General features: G+C 51.5%; 1 protein-coding gene across 1 annotated transcript; it reads right to left on the minus strand.

Moving 5' to 3' along the window:
• Window positions 1–3,000: 3,000 nt before the first annotated feature.
• Window positions 3,001–22,693, minus strand: E2F4 (E2F transcription factor 4). The gene is made up of 10 exons (XM_067553000.1): window positions 22,365–22,693; window positions 17,882–17,991; window positions 17,053–17,214; window positions 16,167–16,210; window positions 11,833–11,894; window positions 11,224–11,509; window positions 10,352–10,543; window positions 7,867–7,914; window positions 5,506–5,550; window positions 3,001–5,165 (listed from the first exon to the last, which is right to left on the minus strand). Exons 1-10 carry the CDS (start codon window positions 22,488–22,490, stop codon window positions 5,050–5,052), a joined length of 1,191 nt encoding a protein of 396 aa, XP_067409101.1. The 5' UTR covers window positions 22,491–22,693; the 3' UTR covers window positions 3,001–5,049.
• Window positions 22,694–24,110: the final 1,417 nt, after the last annotated feature.

Here is a 24,110-nt window from a genome sequence, read left to right on the forward strand (position 1 = left end):
AGATTAACAGTGGAGGGTGAGGCCTCAGCTAACTTCTCTTGCTGGTGTGTGCTGTTACTTCAGAGGCAGCTAACAATTTCTGTGAGTGTTCAGGGAGAGGGTCTAAGCACTGCAGGCAGACAGCTCTGTGGAGCTCAGGCTCACTGATTGTTACATGCCAGGCAAGGCAAAGGCCGGAACAGTCTTGAGGAGTTTGCTGGGGAGGCGGATAGAGCGGTGTGGCAGGGAATTTAAGCCAAAGCTCTCCTGTGCAGAAGCAGAGAGGTAACAGTGGCTTATGCCACTGAGTATCCGGAGGAGAGGGTCACAAATGCCTTAGGCCCTTTGTGAAGCCAACCCTAAGGCCTTTTCTTCACTGCTTAAAAAAAAAGGTGATGTTTTGTTTGACCTTGGGTAACTCAGCTGCAGGCGCTATTCTGAGGTCAAAACACAGCTGAGAAGGCATTGCAGTTTGAACAGTGAGAGAAACGCCTGAGAAAATGTTTCTGAAATAAGATCAAAGCGAATATGCTTGTTTGTGCCAAAGCTCCAAAGTGCAAATGGTGTGGTTTAAACAGTACTAAGTCCCCAGGACCAGATGGTATTCACCCAAGAGTCCTGAAGGAATCCAAATAGAAAATGGCAGAACTAATAACTGTGGTACGAAGCCAATACCTGACAACCAGCAGATTGCTAATGTAACGCTGATTTTGGTGAGGAATAGAGAGGGGTACAAAGTGGGGTCCCCCAGCGATCTGCACTGGGATCAGTGCTGTTCAACGTATTCATAAGTGATCTGGAAAAAGCAAAGATTGAAGTGGCAAAGTTTGCAAATGATATACAATTATTCATTTAAGTTCAAAGCTGACTGCAAAGAGATCTCCCAGAAGTGGATGAGCGGGCAGATGAAATTCAATATTGATAAATGCAAAGTCATACACATTGGAAAACATAATCCCAACTATACTTTAAAAATGATTGGGTCTAAATTAGCTGTTACCACTCAAGAAAGATCTTGGAGTCATTGTTGATAGTTCTCTGAAAACATCCGCTCAATGTGCAGTGGCAGTCAAAAAAGCTAATAATATTAAGAAAGGGATAGATAATAAGACGGAAAATATCCCAATGCCACTTCCATGGTACGCCCACCCCATCTCAAAAGAAGATATCTTAAAATTGGAAAAATGACAGAGAAGGCAACAAAAATGATGAGGGGTATGGAATAGCTTCCATATGAGGAGAGATTAAAAACACTTCAATTGTTCAGTTTAGAAAAAAAGGCAGCTAAGGGAGCTATGATAGAGGTTTATAAAATCACAAATGGTGTGGCGGAAGTGTTATTCAACCCTTCACATAATACAAGAACTAGGGGGCACCCAGGTTTAAAACAAACAAAAAGTAGTATTTCTTCACACAACGCAGAGCCAACCTGTGGGACTTTTTTCCCAAAGCACATTGCGAAGGCTAAAAGTATAACTGGATTCATAAAAGAATTAGCTAAGTTCAATGGCTATTAGCCAAGATGGTCAGGGGGACACAACACCATGCTCTGGGTGCCCCAAAACTTCTGACTGCCAGAAGCTGGGACTGGATGACAGGATGGGTCACTTGATAAATTGCCCTGTTCTGGTCATTCCCTCTGATGCATCTGGTGCCAGTCACTACTAGAAGACAGGACACTGAGCTAGATGGACCCTTGGCCTGACCCATTAAGGTCATTCTTATGTTCTTGTGTGTTGAAAACTTGTTCAGTATGTGTAACCTGACAATGGGGGAAAGTCTATATAAGGAAAGAATGTTCTGCCTTGTAGCTTGTGTTTAAAATGTATGCATAAGTATTTCAACTACTGTTTACAATGCTTTACGCTGTTTTCAGTGTTTTATGTGCATTTACTGTTTGTTTACCATGGCCTAATCTACAATGGACAGAGACATACAGAAACACCACCACCTTCCTTCAAGGTTTTACATACAAGTCGTCTGAGGTTGAACTCTGTAGAATGCTTTTCCAAATTAGAAAAATACCTATGTGTGTGCCTAAATTTAAAATAGAGATTTCACAACAATAGCAAACTGGGACAGGTCAACCCCCATCCATCACAAATTGCTCTCCCCGGACCAGAAGATGGGGAAAGATGACAGGTGGCAAATTGCGACAGGGCAGCAAAATATCTTGGTGTGTCAGAAACTGCTACCAGAAGCAAATTGCGATGGCAGCCATTTGTTACGCGACACCAAACCCCACTTTGAGGGAGGCATAGGGGTGTCAGAGAGCATCCCGGGGCAGCCCTAGTGCCCAGGCCAAGCCCTGGCTCCCTCCTGGCTCAGCCCTCCCCCCCTCAACCACAGGGGAGAGAGCCATGGGGGGTTGGTGGTGCTTGCTCCAGCCACCTAAAGCAGAGGGACTAGCTCTTAGTCAGGACCCCATTTTCTCATGGCCACCTCTGTGTGCCAGTTGCTGTTCACTCCCCATGCCCTAGTTGGGGGAAGGGGGAACAGGTTCCCCGTGGCCCAAGACAGAGGCCTACTCTCAGCTCTGAAGAGCGGGCGTTGGCAGATCTATACCCAGTTAGTTACCAGCACATGGCTCTTCAGCATAGAGCAGGCTAGTGCACTTTGGCTTAAATTTGTTAAAAACAGGTAGAAGCTAAACCCAGATAAGCTGCTCTTAAACCAAACATTAGAGAGCCCACTTCCCCAATGGACTCCTCCCTCCCCACCGCCATCACTGGCCTTGCTTGCAAACAATTCCTCCCCACCCCCACCCCCAAAACTGTGGTTGCATTTAAATGTCAGACAATTACAAAATGCTGAGACTAACCCCAACTATAGACTGGGGTGGGTGACTATCTGGTGAACAGCGGCAGGTCCAAGATCCAATGGGAACTGAGGGCGTCCTGTCTGGAGGCTGGCAAGCCCAGAGCCCCGCTGCAGCGCCAAAGGGCGGCTGTGCGAAGAGACGCTCTGTGCAGAAATAGCAAACTGGACGCCGCTTGGTTGTGCTCAAGGGCAGACATGAGGCTCTGGAAAGGTTCAGTTTATTCACTCCAAGAACACTGTACAAATATTGCAGGCAATTTTCTTTTGCTGCAAAATGTATAAAAATAATCTTTATATACGAATCAAAGTTCATTTGTTACTGTAAATTCTCACTAAATCTCTTTTCCAAATGTCATCTAACTGATGGCAAGAGAGTAACAGCTGGAAGGCGAGAGCAGGGCCCAGCAGTACACACAGAACTCTAGCTATTCACAACAGCCGTGGAGTCTAGGCTAATGCAAACGCAGGCCACCCAGTTTCCCAGCAACTCTCATGCAAAGGAAGAGAGGGTTAGGAACTGGCGCATGTGGATTTGGAGGCTTGGCGTCCCTCTGGGATCCTAATCTTGCTCTCCAGTACCAGCTGCTGGCAGCTGAACAGGAAAAAGAGACCCCCCAGACCCCACCTGCTCCTCAAGGTTTTTCAATACTTGTTCTCTAAGGGAGCATTCCTGGACTCTCCACACAGGCACTTCAGAGGGGACACGTGACACCAGGCTGCACAGCTGTTTGGAAGAGCCCCGGGACGGACACTATAGCACGTGTCACCCGATGAACAGAAATCCCCCCACACGCTCTCATCGCGTCTCCGGGCTGCAGGAAACATCCAGCTCCAACAGCTACAGACTCATTACCTCTCGCGCAGCACACCAGACACGGCCACTTCTATCCTACAGACAGAACAGGCGGCTCAGGGGGGCAGTCAGCTGTTGGGGGGAGGGCTGTCAGAGGATAGCCAGTTTGCCTAGGGCAGCAGCATGTCTAGATTCAGCCCCAACTTTAGCAGCTCTTCGACCAGCAGAGGCAGGAGAGCTGCTGCAACTGGAAAAATGAAGATATTCTCAAACACAGACTCATTGGACGTGGAGCCTGGCAAACAGTGCAACCCAAGGAGAATGACTGCACCACGCGGCAGAGGGGCTTTCTACTCCAACAACCCAAATTCAAGGACAGGCAAGGCAGAGACAGCCTCAAATCACCAAAGGGTACAGGAGCCCTTCCATTACAAAGTGGTGAGGAAAAGCTGGGTGGGAAAGGGAAGACGCACAGGGCGCACCAGATCAGGAATGGAAAGCAAAGGCATACAGACACAGGGGGACAATCTCAAATGCACCAGCAAGCCCCACCCTGAGCAGATGCGTGGTCTACCTCAGAAAGAGAGAGGAGAAATTGCTGTCTGTACTTCAGCAACACATACACAACTTGTCATGGCAACGTGCTACCGAATGGATCCCCCTCTGCCTCCTGCTATGCAGCCCTACGCTCGAGTGCAATGCGCAGAGGACAGGCAGTCGCAGAGCGTCAGAAAAAACGGCCCCTTCTTCCTCACCACAGCTCCAGGAGGTTCGAGTCTCTAACAAACAGGATCTGACTGCAGGATCACCAGCCCACAGGGGGAAGCATGACTCAGCTCAGCTCCTGGACCCCAGGAGCAGCATAGTTGGCGGCAAATGAACTAGTTTGACCTGGAGTCACTGAGAAACACAGACCTGCCAGGGCCAATTTTTACAGCCCCTCTTCCGAGTGTAACCCCAGTCAGAGAGGGCAGGAGAGGGGCCGACACTGCTGTACACACACTGAAAGGTTTAGCTGGCTACCTCTGGGCTTGTGAGCTGACCAGCGTAGGAAAAGGCATATAGCAGCTGATGCCTAGGAGATGCAAAGTGCCTGTGGGAGTGCAGGGAATCCAAGGCATGCGGATTGGAGGAAGCTCTGAGAGGCACATGAGCAAAGTGTATAGCTGTACAGGGAAGATTCAAACACAGACCCTTTAGAAAGAGGCCTAGGATCCAGTGGAGAGACAGAGATGCAGTGGAGTGAGGTAACTCAAGGACCTTGCATGTGCAACACAGGAAGAGAGAAGCTACAGGGAGGCTCCCAGTCCGCAAGTCCATGTCTTGGTTCGAGTCCAGACAAGAGCCCCTCTGACCCGCTCCTCGAGCATTAGCACAAAAGGAATCCAAAAAAGAGAGACTTTCCAAAGACAGCTACAAACCAGGCTGTTCACCAGGTCAGCCACTGCGCTGAGGAGTCAGAGGTTGAGGATAGGCACGTCAAAGAGGTCGCAGACACCTTCACTCTCATCCAGGTTGTAGATGTAGTCATGGTCTCCAGGGGGAGGGGAGAGGCGGAGCAAGGGAGCAAATACTGTTGAAGAGAAAGCAGGGTCCTGCAGTTAGTTCACAGCTCCAGCAGTCATCCCACCTACCATCCACTCTCAGGACCCCCAAGCTCTCTGGACTCTCTGCTGCCTCCTCACAGCCAGATGTCAAAAGGACGACCTCACCCCATTCCTCAGAAAGGCCAGCAGCGTTCTCTACCTCCGACAGCCGGGAGAGGAAGCAGAGGGCAGTCTGTCCTAAGAGTACTTCTGAGGTGAGCCGGGATTGAGTGCAAGACTCCAGATGTTGTACAAGAGACAGCCACCCTCCCTTCCATCCCCTCCCCAAAGACAGTAGTTTGGTGGCAACAAAACTCAGCAACTCACCTTCAGACGACATCAGCTCTTCCAGCAGCTCGGAGTTCATACATTCTGCGGAGAGACAGCAGAGTGAGGAACACTCTCTGCTTCCCAGCTCGTCTTGCTTTCCCTCCTCAGTGCCCTTCCCCTTCTCCCTCCTGCCAGTTCCTTCCTCCCATCATCACGGGAGCCTAGTAACAGGCCTGAACTATAGGAAGGAAGAGCTCTGGAGCAGACAAAAAGCTCAGGACTCGAGCCATTAACTCTGTGGCAGAGGGAAACTGGGCTGGCCAGCAGGCATCAAACGGGCTAAAAAAATCTGCAAGAGGACACAAACTGTGGGCTGAGCCTTGTCCTGGTGACAGTGCCCCCTGCTGGTCCAGTTCTGGGACAGTACCAGTAATGCACATTTCCCCCAATGTGGACATATTCCAAACACTTTAAAAAAAAAAAAAAAAGTGCAGCAAAAGTGGCTAAAGTTGGCCCACTGAAACTTGGCAAGTTCACAGTCCTCACTGAGGACAAGTGGTTTTGCTTGCATGTATGGACGGACAGATTTACAGACCGGGGGAGGCTGGGGTAAGAGATTAAAAATAAAAACTAATCAACCGAACACACACATCTGATCACTCTCACTCTCCATTAACCAAGACAGTCATCAAAATGTGAACAAGTCTGGATTTAAGCTGTGCCCATGTGCACCTATAAAGAGATTTTACCAACTAACCCAGTGATGTTGGAACAATTTTCATAGTGGAGGGTGCTGAAAGCCATTGAACAAAACTGTAAACCCTGGATATGTTAGAAACCTCTTCAAGGCAGGGGGTGCTCCTGCACCCCCAATACCCTTACACTAGACCCTAGGACAATTGATACTCCTGGAAATCGGTATCTACGAAGTGCTACTTCCCTGCTCCCCAGAAGAGTCTGCCAACAGCCACAGCAGCGCTGCCCCTCCCCCAGCTGATTCAGCATGGTGAAGAGGGAACTGCAAAACTAAAGTCATGTAGGATTTTTTCCTTTTCCTTAAAAAAGGGGAAATTAAATACAAAATCTGCGCTGTTAAATCTCCTCCAGTAATGGTAATATGGGCACTACCAAGACCCTGCTTACTTTGTGGGTGTACTTAAAGCCAAACGGTAAACTATTCCGCTACACATTTAAAATGAAAACCAGGATGACTACAGTACATCCTCAGCACATCAGTGGGCAGAAACTTTAACTGTGCAGCCTTAAATGCAAAACGAGTGCCAATGCCATGTTACTGTTCTACTGCAGAGATGCAAGGGTCAGAGGGAGATTTGACACAGGCTTCCTCTCTCTGAATCCTGTTGTTGTAGTGCATTTCAAGCCCCGCGCTTTAACATGGCAGAAACCAGTTGTTTTGAGGGCAATGTACCATAGCCCCCACCCCCAAGGTCAACTGTTAAACCTGCACATTCACCCTGCCATTGCGTTTACCTTCCCCGCAGGATCTGTGGGTTCCCTCTACACATGGAAAGTATCGCCTAGAACACAGAGTATTTATCTATTGCGGGCAGTAAGTGTCCTGGTTCTCACGGTGTTCGCTGTATACTGGCAGAGCACAGCGCTAGACGTCCTTTTGGTCAAACATTTGCTCTGCTATCTGCCAGCAGTGCGCTATGAAGGGCAGGCTGGGCATAATGGCTGTTTATCCTGTCCAGAGGGTACAGCCTGATTTACCGTCTGGTTGCATTTAATCCGTGTCTCACACACACGCGCTATGGCAGTGGGAGCACAAAGCCGAGACGCGGGCTGGACATTTGGATTTAGCAGAGAATTTCATGGGCCATCAGCAGAATTCGTACTGGGAGTTCACAACACGCCACTGACACACCCCCTGCAGGCCTGGGAGGGTGACAGGAGCACTTCACGGAGGGGATGCTCTTGTGCAGAGTGACCTGCTAAACAAGAGCTGGACACTCTCCATGTAGTGCACTCGGCTGAGGTGTCCCACTGCTGCAAAGCGGCAGTACGTGCTCAGCTTGTTCTCTCAAGACAGGCAGGCCACCTGGCATCTTCACAGCAAGTCTATGTCTGATGCGCTAGCAATAACCATGCTTCAACATGATTGTTGGCTGCTCAGGACCAGTCTACACAGTGGCAGTCTGAACATACACTCAGTTGTCATTCCAGAAACCTCCAGCAGAGGTCACTCACCATCTAGTAAACACAGAGACTGCAGCTGCCAGCAGCATAAACTGCTAGTCACCAGAAAAACGGAAAGGACCCTCCTCCTTCTTGTGGCAAGGACCAGTACAGAGTACTGAGAAAGGAAGAGAAGACAGAGACCTTCTCCCCTTAGCAGCGGGAGGATGCAGGGACAGGACAGCAGGGGTGGGGTGGGAAGGGGTGGGACCAGCGTACCTCGTGTGGGATCAAACATCTCCGAGAGCTCTTTGGGAAGTTCCAGCACTGTAAATACAATGAACCGAACTGGTTAGTACTGCGCCAGGGACACCACCACCTAAGCCCCGTCCTCAATCCTTCCCCACCCAAACCTTCCTACACCTTCCCTGCCCCCAATCACCCAGGCTGTGGCCCAGCACACTTCCAAGTACGAGTTCTCCCAGCACACTGCTCTCCAGCCACCTGAATCCCCACACCTGTGCGTGGGCGGGTGACCCAGGCAACCTCAGGCCCAAGTCCTTGGAGAGGACACCACCCCCTGCTCGGAAACAGACACAGAGAAATGAGAGCTACCTCCCCTGCCTGCATGGAGTGACGCTGCCAGACACTGTGGTGAGCTGAACCTAAACTGGGTACGAGGGCCCTGCCTTCCGTACCACACTGGTGCGGTCAGCTGAAAATTCTGCACCAGATTCATTTACACTAAAAAGATGGAGGTTTATGAAAGCAACTGAAAATACGCTGCTCGTGTGATATTTAATTTTGTCATCAATTCCCCACTTGGGGGGGTAGGGAGACGGTTTGGGATTGTGTGAGAAGCACTTGTCAGGTACTTCTGCTGAAGCGATGAGCGGTGACATATTTCAGTGGGTTGTTATTTGAAATCACATATGGAGGTTGCAGTAACACCCCACTGAAGACAAACAGTTCTTACTACTCTCCCAGCTGTTGTTCCAGGCTTCACCATCCCAAGCAGCCCGCAGGAGACTATTGCGCAGCCAGACACTGGGACTATTCCTTGTCTTAGTCTCCCCATTCTTCCTTGTTATACTGCTCCCCCGAACTCTGCACCTTCTTTCACCTTTTTCCCGACTCTTCCTGATGCTTTTCACCATGGCCACTGGCACTTCAATCACAGTTGTCAGGATACACAAGCCCAAGTCATCATGGGCTAAACCTTTAGGAGCCTGGAGATTACCCTTCACAGACCAGTAACTCTCAAAGCCGTGGTTTGCAGAGCTGTCAGGTCACATGGTGCAACCCCAATCCCTGGAATCCCTCCCGAGCTCCTGGTCCTCCCCTGCGGCCCTGAGCTCTGCAGATCTCCTTCCTATCTACGGGCCTCTGCACAAGGCCCCAATCACCACAGTACCTGAGCCCCTCACATTCTTGAATGGACTTATGTTCAACCCCCAGCGCAGCAGGGCAGGTCTATCATCCACACTATGCAGAGGTGGAAAGGGAAGCCCAGTGAGTGGCTCACGGTCTCACAAGCAGTCTGAGAGTAGCAGGGAGCTGAACCCACACCCCAGGCAAGCATCCTCACCACTGGGCCCCCTTCCTGTCTGGCCATGGAACGGAGCATGAAAACTACATGGGTGGAGGGACTGGTGACTGGGCGGGGAGGTGGGGCCATGCAATGGCCTGTCTCTCTTGGGCAGGCCCACAAATGGAAGCGTTGGAGACTCTCACCCCACCTGCGTCTGTTCTTCCGGCTCCCCATTGCCTCCTCTCAGCCCATTTCATGCACCACAGCGTGGGCCAAGTACCCTCTCCTTTCCTGCTCAGTCCATTGACTGGTGCTGGCAATTCAGCACGGGGGCTCTGCCCACCGGGTGACCCTGGAGTCATCACAAGGTGGCAGGGGAGCTATGCTCTGGATAGGAAACGGAACGAGCGTTCAGGCACTTGTCATTAAAGAGCACCCAACCCTTATCTGCAGAGCCAGACTGTTCGCGGTGCCTGTCTGTAGTCCAGCTCTGCTCCTCTGAAGTCTCCCCAGCAGTGGAGCTAGCAGAGGGATTCCGCTCCAATTCCTGCTTACACTGCTGCCCTCTGTGAAATGGCCACTAGGTTCCACCGCAGAGCGGGCTGCGCTCCCAGGACGGTGAAGTGATGCCCATGGATCCCTCAGCAGGTTAGGAGGCTTATGAATGAATCTCAGAAGAGCACTGTGCGTACCTGAGATGAATGCCCCCATAAAGAGACTCTGTGTGACTGTAACCCTGAGTAATGGGATGAAATGGCGAGAGAAAAGGGAGGCTAATTATCAGGAGAACCCGCCCAGTAGACTACAGAACAGTCCCAAGGGAAAGGCTGAAAGCCTCATGGATTGAGGCATTCAAAACTGGACAAAGCACTGCAGAAGGGTCTGTTAGGGAAGAACCCTGCACTGCTGGCAGGTAGTGGGAGGGATAGATGGGGGTCCAGAAGGGACCTCTCGGGTCATATATCATCTGCTACCAGCATCAGAACACAGTCTGTGAACAACCGCTCACCAGAGAGCCATCCCAGTCAGAAGAACCCTCAGCTCCACCATGCATGCAGCTCCCCAGATGAGGCAGGGATCTGCTTGCCCCTTCCTTTAGAACTCCACTTGCACGGTTTGACTGAAGCCTCTTAGCAGAAAGCAAAGCAGAGCTCAGCCCTGCTTGTGCAGCACCGACAGCACTTCACCCTCTTGCCTGTGGCAGAGTCCCCCAGGAGCCGAGGCCATACTCACTGTCTGTGGGATCTGGCTTGATTGGCTCGAAGGAGGTAGAGGGATTGGGCAGGACGGAGCTGCTGTCCAGCGAGGCAGATGACTGGAGCGGCTGTGTATCTAACACTGTCGGCTGGACGGCTGGCACGGACACTGAGCTGAGAGGGTCGAAATCACTGCTGCCCTTGGACTCTGCCGCCGAGACGCTGCATTCTGTCACGCACACAGGGGGAGCAGGGAGAGATTTCAGGGGCACTCCAGAATACATGACCCCAACGCAGCAGCCAGAGCCACCAGCAAACCCAGCTGCTTCAAACGTGGAGAGCGTGGCTCAAGTATAAGAGACCATGGCGTGCCCACAGACAAAGGTCTTTCTGCCTGGTTCTCATTCCCCCTGGATAAGCCTGTGTCCCTAGCACAGGGATTCATTGTCCCAAACTCTTCTACTGCTCTCAGAGGTTGTCACTACCCCCAGCGCCTGCTGACGTCTTGGGGGCTGAGAGCACTGTCTCTACCGTACTCCCAGCCCAGCTGACTGGGAGATAGCAGAGGTCAGAGCCAGCCTGGCCCCGGCCAACCCAGGAACAGGAGGCAAGGGCTGGAATTCACTGACTCAGTGCTGTAGTCATTGCACTTCAGCTCCGATACACGCCGGCAGCCCATTGTTCGTGGAAGGTGTAGGGGGGAGCTGGGATGATCCAAAGGACTAGAGAACAACTCTGGTGAGGGGGGGAATCCATGGTTAGCCGTTCCAATGCTCTGTGTATCTGGACATTCAAAGGTGTTCCCATACGAACCCCAAAGTGTTCCTAAAGCCTCCCCCATTCCTAGATGGTACTTTCTGACTTGCCCAGCCACCATCCCCTCGCCGAGCCACCCCACTTCTCACTCACCTGGGCTCGTGGGTTTCTGTGCAGCAGGGCTGTGGTCCTGAGTGCTGGCAGGTGTGGGTGTGGACGGGGGGATACTGCTGGGGACAGATGCCTCCTGGAAGTGGGCAACTGGCGATCTCTGCGGTTTAGCGGGCATGACTGGCTGGCACTGAATGAGGTCTTCAGGGGGAGGGACAGGTAGCACTACCGGGGGGGAGCTCAAAGCATCTTTGTTTACGAGGAGAACATCAATTGGACCACTAGTGCTTTTTAGATGGATCTGATATTTCTTCTGTCCATTCAGGCCCTAAGGAAATCAGAAAGCAAAGTAGCCAGACACACAATTAACAGCATCCCTCAGCACAAGACTTAAGCTTCCCAGGACAAGACCCACGCTCTGCAATGGCTCAGCATGTTACAGGAGCTGCTCCCTCTCCTCCCACCACTACCGTTACTCCGGTGCACTTGGAATTATCTCCCTACCCCCAAGAGCACAGCTTCCTGGCAAGCAAGCAATGCCCATATCCTTCCAGTAACTCCAGCCAAGCCAGGCCACCTCCAACCCAGCATGATCAAACACAGCCCCTTCCAACCCACCAACACCCTCTACCCCCCAAACACATCACCCACCTCCGGAATGGGAACCTCTAAACGAGTGCCTGATGGGGCTCGAATTGCTAGGAGGGTGTCTCCTGTAAAAACAAACTGGTCAGCATTCAGAGGGATGCTTCTGGCTAGTGGGACACAGTGTGTGCTGTCAAACCAGCCTCTCCTGGGAGAAACCTCTACCATCTCCCAGGAGAACTTTATGCGCACTCACACCAACCAGGCTGGTCCACTCTGCCTTACTGGGGCATCACCATCCCTCCTTCACATGCCACATCTGGGCACCACACATGCCCCTGGGGAAATTAAACAAAAACCAGTGCATGGCAGCAACACTATGGACAGGAGATCAAGCACTCAGATGCCACTGAGATCCCTCCAAAGCAGGACCAGGAAGACTTGAGAAAACTTTGTATGGGTATCCTGTTACCCTTCCTTCTCCTTGGAGATTCCCCCTCTTGCTCCACCACTGCAGCTAACTCAGCCAACTGAAACAGCCTGGAAACCTCCCAAGGCAGGGCTATGATCCTTTCCAGGCACCAATTCAGCTTCCAGTCACCAGGCTACACAAGGCAGTGAGCCAAAGGAAGAGGGAATTATGTTGATGAATACTGTTTTCACTGGTTTTTAAACATGCCTTATCTACATGAATGAAACAGCCAACAAAACAGCAGACAAGCAGTGAGCAAAGCTCAGAAATCAGACAGAAGGTGGCATTAATAACTGTCCATAGCGTAGTAGCACCAACGCAGGATCTCGGATACTTGACTTCAAAATTTTCATCCTTTGAACAAGAGAGCGCTCAGATATGAACTCCAGGCAGTTGCGATAGGGCTCTGGTCCTTGGACCCTGATTTAGAGCTCCAGTAGCAAGCACAAAAGGGTTTGAGTGTCTCCTGAGGAAAAGGGAATTAGGGGCAGGGACAGAGAGGTCCTGCAGGGAATGACCCTAGAAACAGCCAAGTTTAGGCCAAAGTTTATGTTGGTTAAGTTAGCAAGAAAGGAACACCATAAAGGGAGCCGTCTGGGCCCATCCCCAGTGTGTGCTGAGCTAGGAATGGGAATGCCACCACCTTACAGAAGCTTAGAAGTTTACACCTCACTTCTGTCCCAAGATGTGCACTCTTAGTTATGGGAACTACAAACAAGTCAGCTCCATGGAACACTGAGGCTGAAATAGCAAGCATCGGTGATCAGGAAATTCCCAACATTCCTGCCGTTCCTGTAGTGCTAATGTAGCTACACTGCACACCTTCCACAGGTTCTGGCCTGCACGGACACCATGAGAGTTCACATTTAACACCGAAAAAAATAGAAAATATCATACCTGTGCAGCATAGCTGCACTCATGCTGGCCCCTGTGCAACTGACATTTCAGACTTTACATGGCGCTAATATTAGTTTTCTGCATTTAACTTCACATGGTTCATTAATAAAAATAGGTAAAAGGGAGGAAAATCTCAAAACTCACAAAAAAGTAAGAACAGTGGGAGAGTAAATTCTTTGATCTCAGCCAGGCAACTAACAGATGTCCTTAAATGACCTTGTAAATTCCCTGGCCCAAACCAACTTGACTTACAAAGGTTACAAATGCCACAAGATTTGCCAATAAAGTGGGGAATCTTCAGCAATTTATCCTTACCAAATACATCTTTAAAACAGTTTAAAATATGGACAGAGGGGTCCTAAAGTACGTACTTAAATTCCAAACTTTAAATGTTACAACTGCTGAAACAATATGTTTCCAATTTGCCTTGATATCTAAGTCTCAACAAACAAGCCAAGTCTGATCTTTGTGTCTTCATCTTATTTGATGTTCTGAGTGAAAAATTTAAGAGTGACAGAAAGTAAATTGGTATTTTTCCACTCAAACAGCACAACCTGTTTTCATTCAATTTTCAAGATACGAGAGGTCCAGCAAAGCAGCTTTCCAAAGATCACCAAGAGTGTGGGGAGGAGGAAAGATTATATAGTGCATTGGGGACCAGGACAAGCACCTTGAAACTCATATAATAAGATCTTGATGCAGGGGGCCAGGTGCAGGATTCAAGGGGCAGAGGGTACAGCTGGTCATTAGGCACTAACAGTGATAAGCCCAACCAGTATCATAGCTGGGAAGCACAGCTAAAATACTGCAGCCTGCAGGGTTTCAGATATTATAGCAGAAGATGAATACAGGGCTCTTTCAGCTCCGCCTCACATGGTGTGCCTACGCAGCAAAGAAAAACCCACAGCTGGCCTGTGCCAGCTGACTCGGGCTTGCAGGGCCATTTCACTGCTGTATAGACCATAGTTTCTCAACCTGTGGTACACGTACCCCTTGGGGTATGAGAGACAGGCAGGGGGTACTCAGGGAAAAACAGAGTGACGGGCAGGTGGCCGGCAGCTGCCGACTTCTAAGGAAGCCGGGCCACAGCAGCCTGCTTCCCACCCCGTCCCAGCTCCCAGGTGGGAGCCCGGTGATAGCCTCCTGCGTCTCATAAGCTGGGCTCGCAGCTGGGTGTCAGCTGCCTGCGCCCCGGCTCCGAGCCAAGGGACAGCCTCCAGTGCCCTGGCTTGAAGACAGGCAGCAGCTGCCTGCCCACATCCCTGGGTCCCAGCCGGCATGGAAGCCTCCTCTCTCCCAGCTTGGATTGGGTGTCAGCCGCCCATCTTTGGCTGGCAGCCAGTGCGGCAGCCCCCCTCCCTGGCTCAAAGTCCAGTGGCCAGAAAATTTGTCAATTTCACTGCTCTATGACAGCCCCAGATTTTACAAGGTACCCTCTTTTCCTGTCTCTCTCTCTCTCTCTCTCACCCCTTCCTTCTCTCAAATCTACAGCAAAGAATTTGGCATGGCGCTTTATATTCCCCAGCATTGACATGCTGCTCAAAGCCTCCTAGCTTTGGCCAATACCACCTCTAGCCCGGGTACATACTTGAGTTGCGCACCCCTGGTGTAAAAGTGGTAACCCTACCCACACTAGATTGGACATCTGTCCTATCATGGCCTTATATACTCAGCCCTTCTTCCAACATATGACTCACATTAGTCTGTAAATATAAAATCCCATGGACAATTGAGTGTTGGGTACTTATTAAAAGTGTCAGAAGTTAGTGGTTACTTGCTTCTTAAAAGGTTGAGAAACACTGGTGTAGACTTCCAGGCTTGGGCTGGAGGCCAGGCTCTAGGAACATCTACACAGCAATGAAATGGCTCTGCAGCCCAAGCCCGAGTCAGCTGGCTCAAGCCAGCCACCAGTTTTCCTTTGCTGTGTAGACATACCCACAGAGGCAAATCCAGGGCTGTCTGCAGTGCCACTTGCCACCTTTGCCCCTGCTTTTCCAGTCCATGCACCAAATTGGGGGGATTTTGAAGCTGCAAAGGGGCGGGGAGGCAGACTTTTGAGCTCAGTGACCATGGGTGTCTGGCAGGAGTGAGAAAGGTTTGGGGGCTGGCAGGCTGAGGGATACACAGTCAGCTGGGTGCTACCAGAGTTGGGAGGGTGGTTCGGTGTAGCAAAGACGCTGGGTTCTCAGCACTGGAGCTTGGTGGATGTCACTTGGAGCAGGTGGGAGCTGGAGAGAGCTTGGGAAGTTTCTGAGCCTGATGGGGGAAGGGTTGGGCTGGCAGGGTAGGGTGCAGGAGACAGCAGGATGGATGCTGCCTCCCCTCATCCCGGGCTGTTCCCATGCTGAAGGGGGAGGGGCAGCAGGGACAAGAGAGTGCCCAGCTTTCTTCCCACTCCTCCACTAGCCTCCCTTGTGGCTAATGGAGCCCTTCCCTGTGCCATGACCCCCCTCCCCAGAGAGGACAGTGTGAACCTCCTACCAGGGCAGGCAGGGAACCACATCGGCAGCCCCCCATTCATCTTGGCACCAGCTGCTGCGAGTGGGACAGGAAGACGACTTCAGCAGTGGTGTGGGGTTTTTTTGCTTTTTTTTGGTGGGGGGGGAGGGGGAGAGGAGAAGGCTGGGAAGAAAGAGATCAGACTAGTCAAGGGCAGAGGTGACCAAAGTGTGGAGGTTTGGGCAGACGGGTTAGGGATAACATGTCCCCAAATACAAAGAGACTGAAGAGAATCCCCTACTAAAGTCTGCTCTCAGGAATGCCACGGTCTACACGCTGCACAGAACAGTCTCATTTACACAGGACTACAATGATACAGCCTGAATTTAGCAGCAGCTGATCCATGGAGTTGTGGAAGAAGACGTAGGACTGTCTCTTCACTGAGGAGACAGACAGCACATCTTGGGGACCAGCTAGGATCTACTGCCATCTTCCACCTGGGAAATGGGGGAGCACAGCTGGGATAGCCAACTAGGTCTGCTGCCTCAGACCATGAGAGATCACAGTCAGGGACCCAGCACCATCTCCTCACCTGTGAAGCACTTGCAGATATCTTCGTGCGTCACATAGGCTAACGTTCCTGTGGTTAAGGAGAAAAGGTGCAGCTTCCTGTGGGGACACAGAATTCAAAGAGCACCTGGTGTCTCCTTCCTGCATGCAGACAATGGAGTTCCTAGAAGAAGCTCCATGCCAGCACCAGAGCCTCTGAAGTGGTCTGGAGGGGAAACCTACCTGCAGCCAGAGCACTGCAAGCTGGGCACTCAGCAGCAGAGTTAGTACTCAGAACTGAAACCCGCCAGAGCAGCTACATGCCTGAGAATGTAGCAGTGATGACTCAGAAAAAGGGATTTCTGTCCTGATGCAAGGCCTTAGCATGGTGCTAGGGGACACCACAGGGCCACAAGTGAAATGGGTGAAATGATCTTTAAACATCCCAACACATCTCTCCCAAACAGGACCAATGGGTCCTGGGGAAATTTCACCCCAGATGATTACACATGCCTCCCTAAACACTCCTTGCAGTGGCACATGGATAGTTTGCTTCACTAGCTGCTGTACGCTGCTGGTCATGTTACAGCACACCCCAGCCGTGGATTCATTTAGGGCTGGCTGCTATTATTAATGATTTGTATGAGTGTACTCCCAGGAGCCCTAGTCCTTGACCAGGATCCCAACATGCTAGGTGCAACACAAACAGCACAAAAACAGCCCAAGCAATGTTTTGGTAACACCTGTGCAGTGCTTTGGGGGATTTGATGAGAAAGGCGCTATAGAAATGTACACTCATTAGTCCTGGAGAGGCAACTGTCCCTCCAGTCCCAGCCAGCCTGTACCCACCCCTTTCCTTGCCAGCCCCAGGGGAGGAAGAGGGAGAGTGGCAGTAACTGAACTGGAAGCTGGGGGTACTGAAAGGATATCTGCTGTTCTGTACATCTTCTGTGACGTTTTTGATGCTCTGTTGGACCCACATCTTCTGCTGCTCCAGCTCCTGTTCGCGCTGCTCCAGGTCCTCTATCTCTGCCTTCAGTTCAATGAGTTTGTGGGCTATCTCGCGGGTATTACAGCCCGGGCCCACACCTCTGTGCAGGACAGAGAGAGGAATGAGTGGCCCAGCCCCATTAAGGGAGAAAATAAAATCTGCACCGCCTTGGAAAAAGGAGCCAATGCCAGCCCTCTCCTGACACATGGAGGTTGAAACTCAGCTCTTCCACACCTCACCAGCTCCTGGCAACCCCAAGCCCATTCTCCAGCAGCACAGCTCCCCTCACTTTCTCCCAGAGTACACCAGGATCAGAGGCCCCAGATCTCCCATCTCCCCACCAAAGCTTACCCGCTTATGTTGGGCAGAACCCTTCCTCTCTCAACACCAGGGTAAGGGTTGGAGGCCTCTGTTCTGGTCAAAGCCCACTGCAAGTAGCTAACATGCACCTGAAGCAACAGCTACGTAACTCAATCTCTGGGGAAATGACTGGCAGCCCTTGTCTACACTAGCATTTTCCCCTAACATTTCCCACTGTCGCTACTGGTGCAGCGGAGCTAGGGGAGTGCTAGTGGAGACTGGCTCTCACCAGGGCTGAGACACGCTGCACTCAATGCCAACTGAGACTCTACAACCATTTTCACTGCAGGTGGAGCTGCACCAGCGGCAGCAAGCATGAGAATTTCAGAGGGGGAACAGGGGCCTCAATCTGAAAGGAGCACTGAGAGGAACCCGCCAACACTGCCCAGAGTATCTCAATCACTCACTTCCACTGGATACTGTTCTTGGATTTCTTCTCTATCAGCCCGATGCCCTCCAGAACATTGGTGATGTCGTAGATTCGTCGTTTCTGCCGCACTGCCAAGGTATCCGCTGCCTGGGGATTAGAGATGGATGGCTGACTCCAGAAATTCCCAATTACCTTCTGCCCCCCAAGGCCATGGACATTACACATCACCCCAATAACAGATCAGACCCCTCCTGCTTCTAACAACATCTCCTTTGTGCTCCCGCTTCTCAAGTTACAAACCAGACCCTGTTGCCAGGGACGTCAAAGCTATCATTGATCTGACCCACAATCTAATTTTTCATCGCACTAACACCCCATCAGTCACAGACAAAACCCAACCACCTCCCCGTCTCATCTGGATTTGGTGCGGACTGCTCACCTCCACAACAAAGCCATGTTGGCAAGGAGAGGAACAGGAACAAACATTACATCTGTTTGGGGCTAGAAGTTCTAGAGAAGCTTTGGGTGGTAAGCTGCAAACCAGATGTGCACTCGCAAGTGGTCGAATCCAGAGGGTAAGAAGGAAGGGACCAGGGAGGTGTGTGGGGACAGAGAAGGAACTGAATCTACTACTGGCAACAATTCTGCACTCTCAGAGAGATGGATTGCAGAGCCTCACAGGCCTTTTCCACCTACTTTCCATGACTATGGGTAGGAAGTGGCACTGCCTCCCTCAGGTAGCTGCCAGCATCTCTCAAATGGGAATTTTCAGCCCGTGCATAGGAAGACACCCCTTGGCCCTCAAAATTTCAGCCCCCGGCTCTATTCTTTTTTAAAGCAGATTAAAAAGGCTAATGAGGCAGCTCTTGTGTACCCTAAGTCCTCAGATTTCCTTGACTCTCTTGGATCTAAGGCCCAGTATCTACACAAGAAGGCTCCACTGGCGGAACTGTCCTTCGGTTGGCAGGAATGGCTGTACATTAACATACAATGAATCCCAGAACACCTCGCAAGGGAAGTTACTCCAGTCCCCATCCCAAGTAACCCTGCATAAATGGGAATTATATCGGTGCTGGGCCAGCGTGGACACATCACATATCTGTACTAACAAAGCCAGTGTGACACTGTCCCATACTGCACTGGATATTGCAGAACAGACATGTCTGGCTACACGGAAGTGCTCCAGAACCCACTCACCTGTTCCAATGATGCTCCCATTTGCCAGCCATTTCTGGAGCAAACACCCTCCCCCCCCATTTCTGACAGAATCTAAACATCATTGGATGCCTGGAGCCTGGAAGAGGTCACCAGTGTGAACACACACACAACCGGTGGGACATATATGAGTGTAACTCCACTGATGCATGTTGCACTGGTGGAACTTTCATGCGCAGACAAGACCTACGTTTGGGCATGGCATGGAGACGGTGTTGCTTACTCTGAGCAAAGATCTCCAATGGCCAGGGACAAGGATAAAGCACCTATGCCAATTCTCTACCCATAAGCTACCTTCAATACCACACAGTACAAGACACAGATAACTCCTCTGCAGACCACAGCAGAGGCAGACATGGCTTTAATGCATGGTTCAGCTGTTCTCTCTCCCCGAACCAGAAGGCAGAAAAGAGCAATTGTTCATCTGTCTCAAGGGCTCCCTGATGGAGGCAACACAGAATTCTAGTATCACCCCTTCTGTGGGCATGAGGCTATTAGGGAGAGAGTGGCTGCCTTCAGGCTGTAGTGACAGCAGGATACAGAAGACAGGTCATGCCGCATCTCTGGTTCAGTGGATCTGGCCTGTACAGGTACTCGGCCTTCCCACTGTCTGCCCATAAGTGGAGCCTGGCTGAGAGCAAAATGGTTGAATAAGATCCAAATATGACAGAGGGGTGAAGCAGCAGAGCAGATACCTGCCTCCTGTTGGAGCTGTTGTGCTCCATGGTCGGGTGGCCTGTGCTATACAGGGGTCAGATGAAATAATCTAATGGTCCCTTCTGGCCTTAACCTCTATGAAATATTCATTGGGCCAAAGAAAGAGAGAATGCCTCTATAGCCTTCACCTGGCAATCTAATCACCGTGCTCTTGGCTAAGATGAGGTCCCTCTCTCTGACCAGAGAGCCCACTCTGGTTCTGAAAAACTTTCCTGACAAAAATTTCCTCAAAATTGACAGGTTGTGTGAAAAGTTTCAACTTTAACAAATCAGCATTTTGCAAAAAGCAAAACACCACACACATTTGATCAAAGAAATTCTGATCAGTTTGATAGGTGTTCTGCTGCACCCAGGCCATGCCAGCATCCAAAAGTGCTTCATTCTAGCTGCAACTAACCAGGATCTGCTATGCCTCGTTTTCAGTCATTCATCCCAGGGCTCCCGAGAGAATGCCTGCATCCATGCCTGCTGCCTAGACCAGAACTGCAGCACTGCACAGCACTGCACAGCCCAGTGAGATTCATCCAGCTGCCTAGAGCACCACTGCCCAGACAGACAACCCCCGAGAAAGAACCAGTTCTGAAGAGTGAGCATACTACTGTATTAGCTATCCAGACAGTGACACTAACCGGCAGCTGGGATCCTCCCTCCAAGGCCACCACCATAGGTAAATGATGTCACCTCTATTGACCTGGGATAGGTGCCAACATTTCTGGGAGGGAGATGCCCACCCCAAATGTCACTGCAGCACCCGCATCCCTCCCCACACAAACACTGCTGTATGAGAAGCAGCGCCCCCAGGGGCAGAGGAGGCTGAGAAGGCAGGCTGCAGCCAAGCACAGGGAAGGATATTCAACAAGGACTCCATGACACCACGAATGCACCTACACTAACATTGCCACTTGCCACAGCCTTAGCCATACCACAGTCTTGCCCACAGCCTCCTAAGTTACTCACCTCCAATCTGCCCCCTCACAGCCCCAATCAATCTTCATTCCAGATGCCCCATTCTACCTTCCCTCCCCTGGCCCCATCCTGAGCTTCAGGTTATCCAAAGCAATTTTTTTCACATTGAATCTCCCTATTTGCCCCCACAAAATTGTATATGTTGAAAAGATTGCTTATCAAGGTGCTGTGAGTCGCATGTTCACGCTGGAGGATGTGGTGGGGTGAAAGAGCTTTAGGGATATACCGTGCAGTGTGTTTTTGTGATGCATAAACATGCAGCTTGGTGTCATTTATGTGAGAAACTGCATATTCATCTAATCACTTTCATGCAATCTCCAGAATTCCAGAGCTTCAGCCAGAAATGGTTTGATTTTCACTCTGGTCCTCACTTTCCAAAGCATCCAGGCCCTTAGCACCTCCAGGCTGGAGGAGACAGCGTGCTCTACCAGGTGCTAGCCCTAAAGATCATTTTGAAACTTCAGCTAGTGGAGAGCTGCATCTCCACTTGCTTAGCAATGCTTTCCTTGAGCCCTGCAGATTGCGCTGGTTTCCTGTTAGATCCCGGATACAATGCAAGGTGTTGATTTTGATCTATATATCCCTTTCAAGTCAGGGGTCCTACTTCATTTAGTGCTGTTTCTCTCTGTGTTTCAACCTGAGGAGAGCTGCTGTGCTAGGGCCAGCAGGTCCTAGATTCGATCTGGGATACTACACTCTCGGGGAGGATGAAGGGGAGCAGGCCTGACTCTGGACGTGCTTCCCTGTAGGTGGGGCACAGAGCAGGAGCGTTGGCTTTCAGGGCACTCTGGAAGAGTTTTCTTGGGGGCAAGGTTCTGGCTCTTTTGCTGGGGTGGAGGCAACTCCTTTCACATTGTGTCACTATGCATAAATGTATGTTTATAATGCTCCTGCTCCTACAAATATGGCAGATACAGAGAACTCCCCCCAGACCATGCACCACTCCCCTCTGCCCACAGCCCTGCACCCTACCCCATGGCACTGATCACTACTTTGCCCAGTGCACATCCTTCCAACCCTCACACCCAAGGGCGCCAAACAGGGGAGACACAGGGCACACCTCAGCCTAGCCTTCCAACAGCTTGGCCCCTATGCAGCCCCCAGTTGACACACAGGTCAACCCCCTCACACCCTACAGTTACCCCCTACCCCTCTGTGACCAACCTATGGATAGATATCCTTCCCAGAGACAGATCCCTCTCCTGCTTCTCTGCAACCTCCCCTGGCTTGCTGATGGATAGATATTCTCCTGCCCCCTCTGCACACCCTCCCATGGATTATTTCCACAAATAGTTACCCTATGCCCTACAACCCCCACCACCCCATGGAGAGCTACCCCTCCCCCCTGCACTCTCGTGTGGACAGCTACCCCCACCTGAAAGCTACTGCCTGTTCTCCACAGATAGTTACCCCTCACCCTTCCTGCACTGCTCTGCCCTATATGGATAGATATTCCCCCCCCCCCCCCCATGGATAAATCCCTCCGACCTTCTTCCCTCACCCCCCCATGGATAGATCCCTCCGCCCCCTGCACTCCTCCCCAAGATAGCTACACCTACCCCAAACTATTGCCTGTCGTCCCCGTCCCCCCCGCTCTCTCCGCTCCCCCCGCCGGGCCGCACCAGTTTCAGGTCCAACACGCCGTCCTTGGCCTCCTGCAGTAGCGACACGAACTTGGTGGTGAGCAGCCCCAGGCTCTTCTCGTGCCGGCTCGGGGCCCCCGGGGGCTGCGGCCCGGCCTCCGCCATCTGCTTCCCCGCGCCGGCTCCTCCACTCCGCTCCGGCTACTGCTTCCGCTCGCGCTACTTCCGCTTCCGCCCGCGGGGCACGCCGGGAGCCCCCGGAAAAGCCACTTCTCCGCCCCCCAGGCCAGGGAGGGCCCGGCCGGATCCGCGCTGAGGGATCCTGAAGGGAGGGGAGAGGAGGGGCGGGGCTGGTGAGCGGCGCGTGCCCAGCCCGGCTAGGGGCGGGGAGGAGCCGGTGTCTGTTGTTGGCTACGCTAGGCTGTGATAGGCGAGGAGCCCGCCCGGCCCCGCCCCCTCCGTTAGAAACACGGGATCGGGAGGGGCCGAGGGCAGCGCGGCCCGCCCGCTAAATGGGGGCGGGGCTAGCCCCCCCCCGCCGGGACCTGCTTTGACACTATTCCAGGGTGTGATTCCTCTCCCCCCACGCCAACCTTTCCGGCATACACAGGGCTGACAGCTCGTGACCCCCGGCCCCCATAACAGCCTCGTGGCCCACTGAGGGGTGGCGCCCGCAGTGTGAGAACCCCGAGCCAGAGCCTCACACCAGGCCCTGCCGCTGCCCCAAGCAGGCGTAGGGAGAAAACTGTTCTCCTCTGAGACGGGGCCGGGCAGCAAGGGGTTAAATGGCAACAAGGGCCGGGTTGGTTGGACATTAGGCAAAACTGCCTAGCGGTCAGGGCAGGTGCGGGGAATGACTTGCCCAGGGAGGCTGTGGAATCCCCGTCCTTGGAGAGTTTTAAGAGCCGGTTGGACAGACACCTGTCAGAGATGATCTAGGTCATACCTAGTGCTGCCTTGAGTGCCGGGCACTGGGTTTGAAGGCCTCTCGAGGTGCCTTCCTCTTCCCCATTGAGTTATAAACACCACCTCATTTTAACATACAGTATACAGTAACATCCTGACCGCTCTGGAGCTCTTCTAGATGATATTCATGGGAGATTTATAGGCTGGATTTCGTGATTTTGGAAAACTTTTTTAAAAGGTGCACCCGGCTTGTGCAGCTGAGGGAGTGATTCATAAATAGGAAAAGACCTCGTGACATTTTGCAAATAAAAGAAATAAATTGAAATGAATGAGCTTTTCTGAGGTACATCAGCTGAAGAGTTGGCCCAGGATTTGGATGGAAATAAGAGTGTTTGTTGTCCTCCCAGCCCTGCCCTGGAACTTGATTCTTTTCAATAATCATGAAATATCTAGAGGCAAAGCATTTTGGTTTCTTCTGGCCATCTTGCATCAGAGGTGATTTCACAACCCCATTAAGCACCATGATGCTTCCCAGGCTAGACAGGTTGATTTGTGAGTATTGCAGTTAATCAGCACATTACCACCTAAAAGCTATCATCTGCATTTATTAAAAACACAGCATACTTCTTAGACCATTTCCAAGGCTAATCTCCCCAGAACAACCTGTAAAACCCACTTAAAAGATTTCCTAAAAAGCAACCTCAGAAATTTAACAGACCTAAAAATTATCAAAATTCAGGGAGTGGTTTTCATCTGGGCTACCTGAACCAGAGTGGACCCATGTCAGCATTTGGGTGCCATGCAACACATGATCTGATGAGGTTCAACAAGGATAAGTGCAGAGTCCTGCACTTAGGACGGAAGAATCCCATGCACAGC

The sequence above is a fragment of the Emydura macquarii genome, unplaced genomic scaffold, assembly GCF_026122565.2.
Source record: "Emydura macquarii macquarii isolate MOO-44397 ecotype Brisbane River unplaced genomic scaffold, CSIRO-AGI_Emac_v2 contig_295, whole genome shotgun sequence".
NCBI lineage: Eukaryota > Metazoa > Chordata > Testudines > Chelidae > Emydura > Emydura macquarii.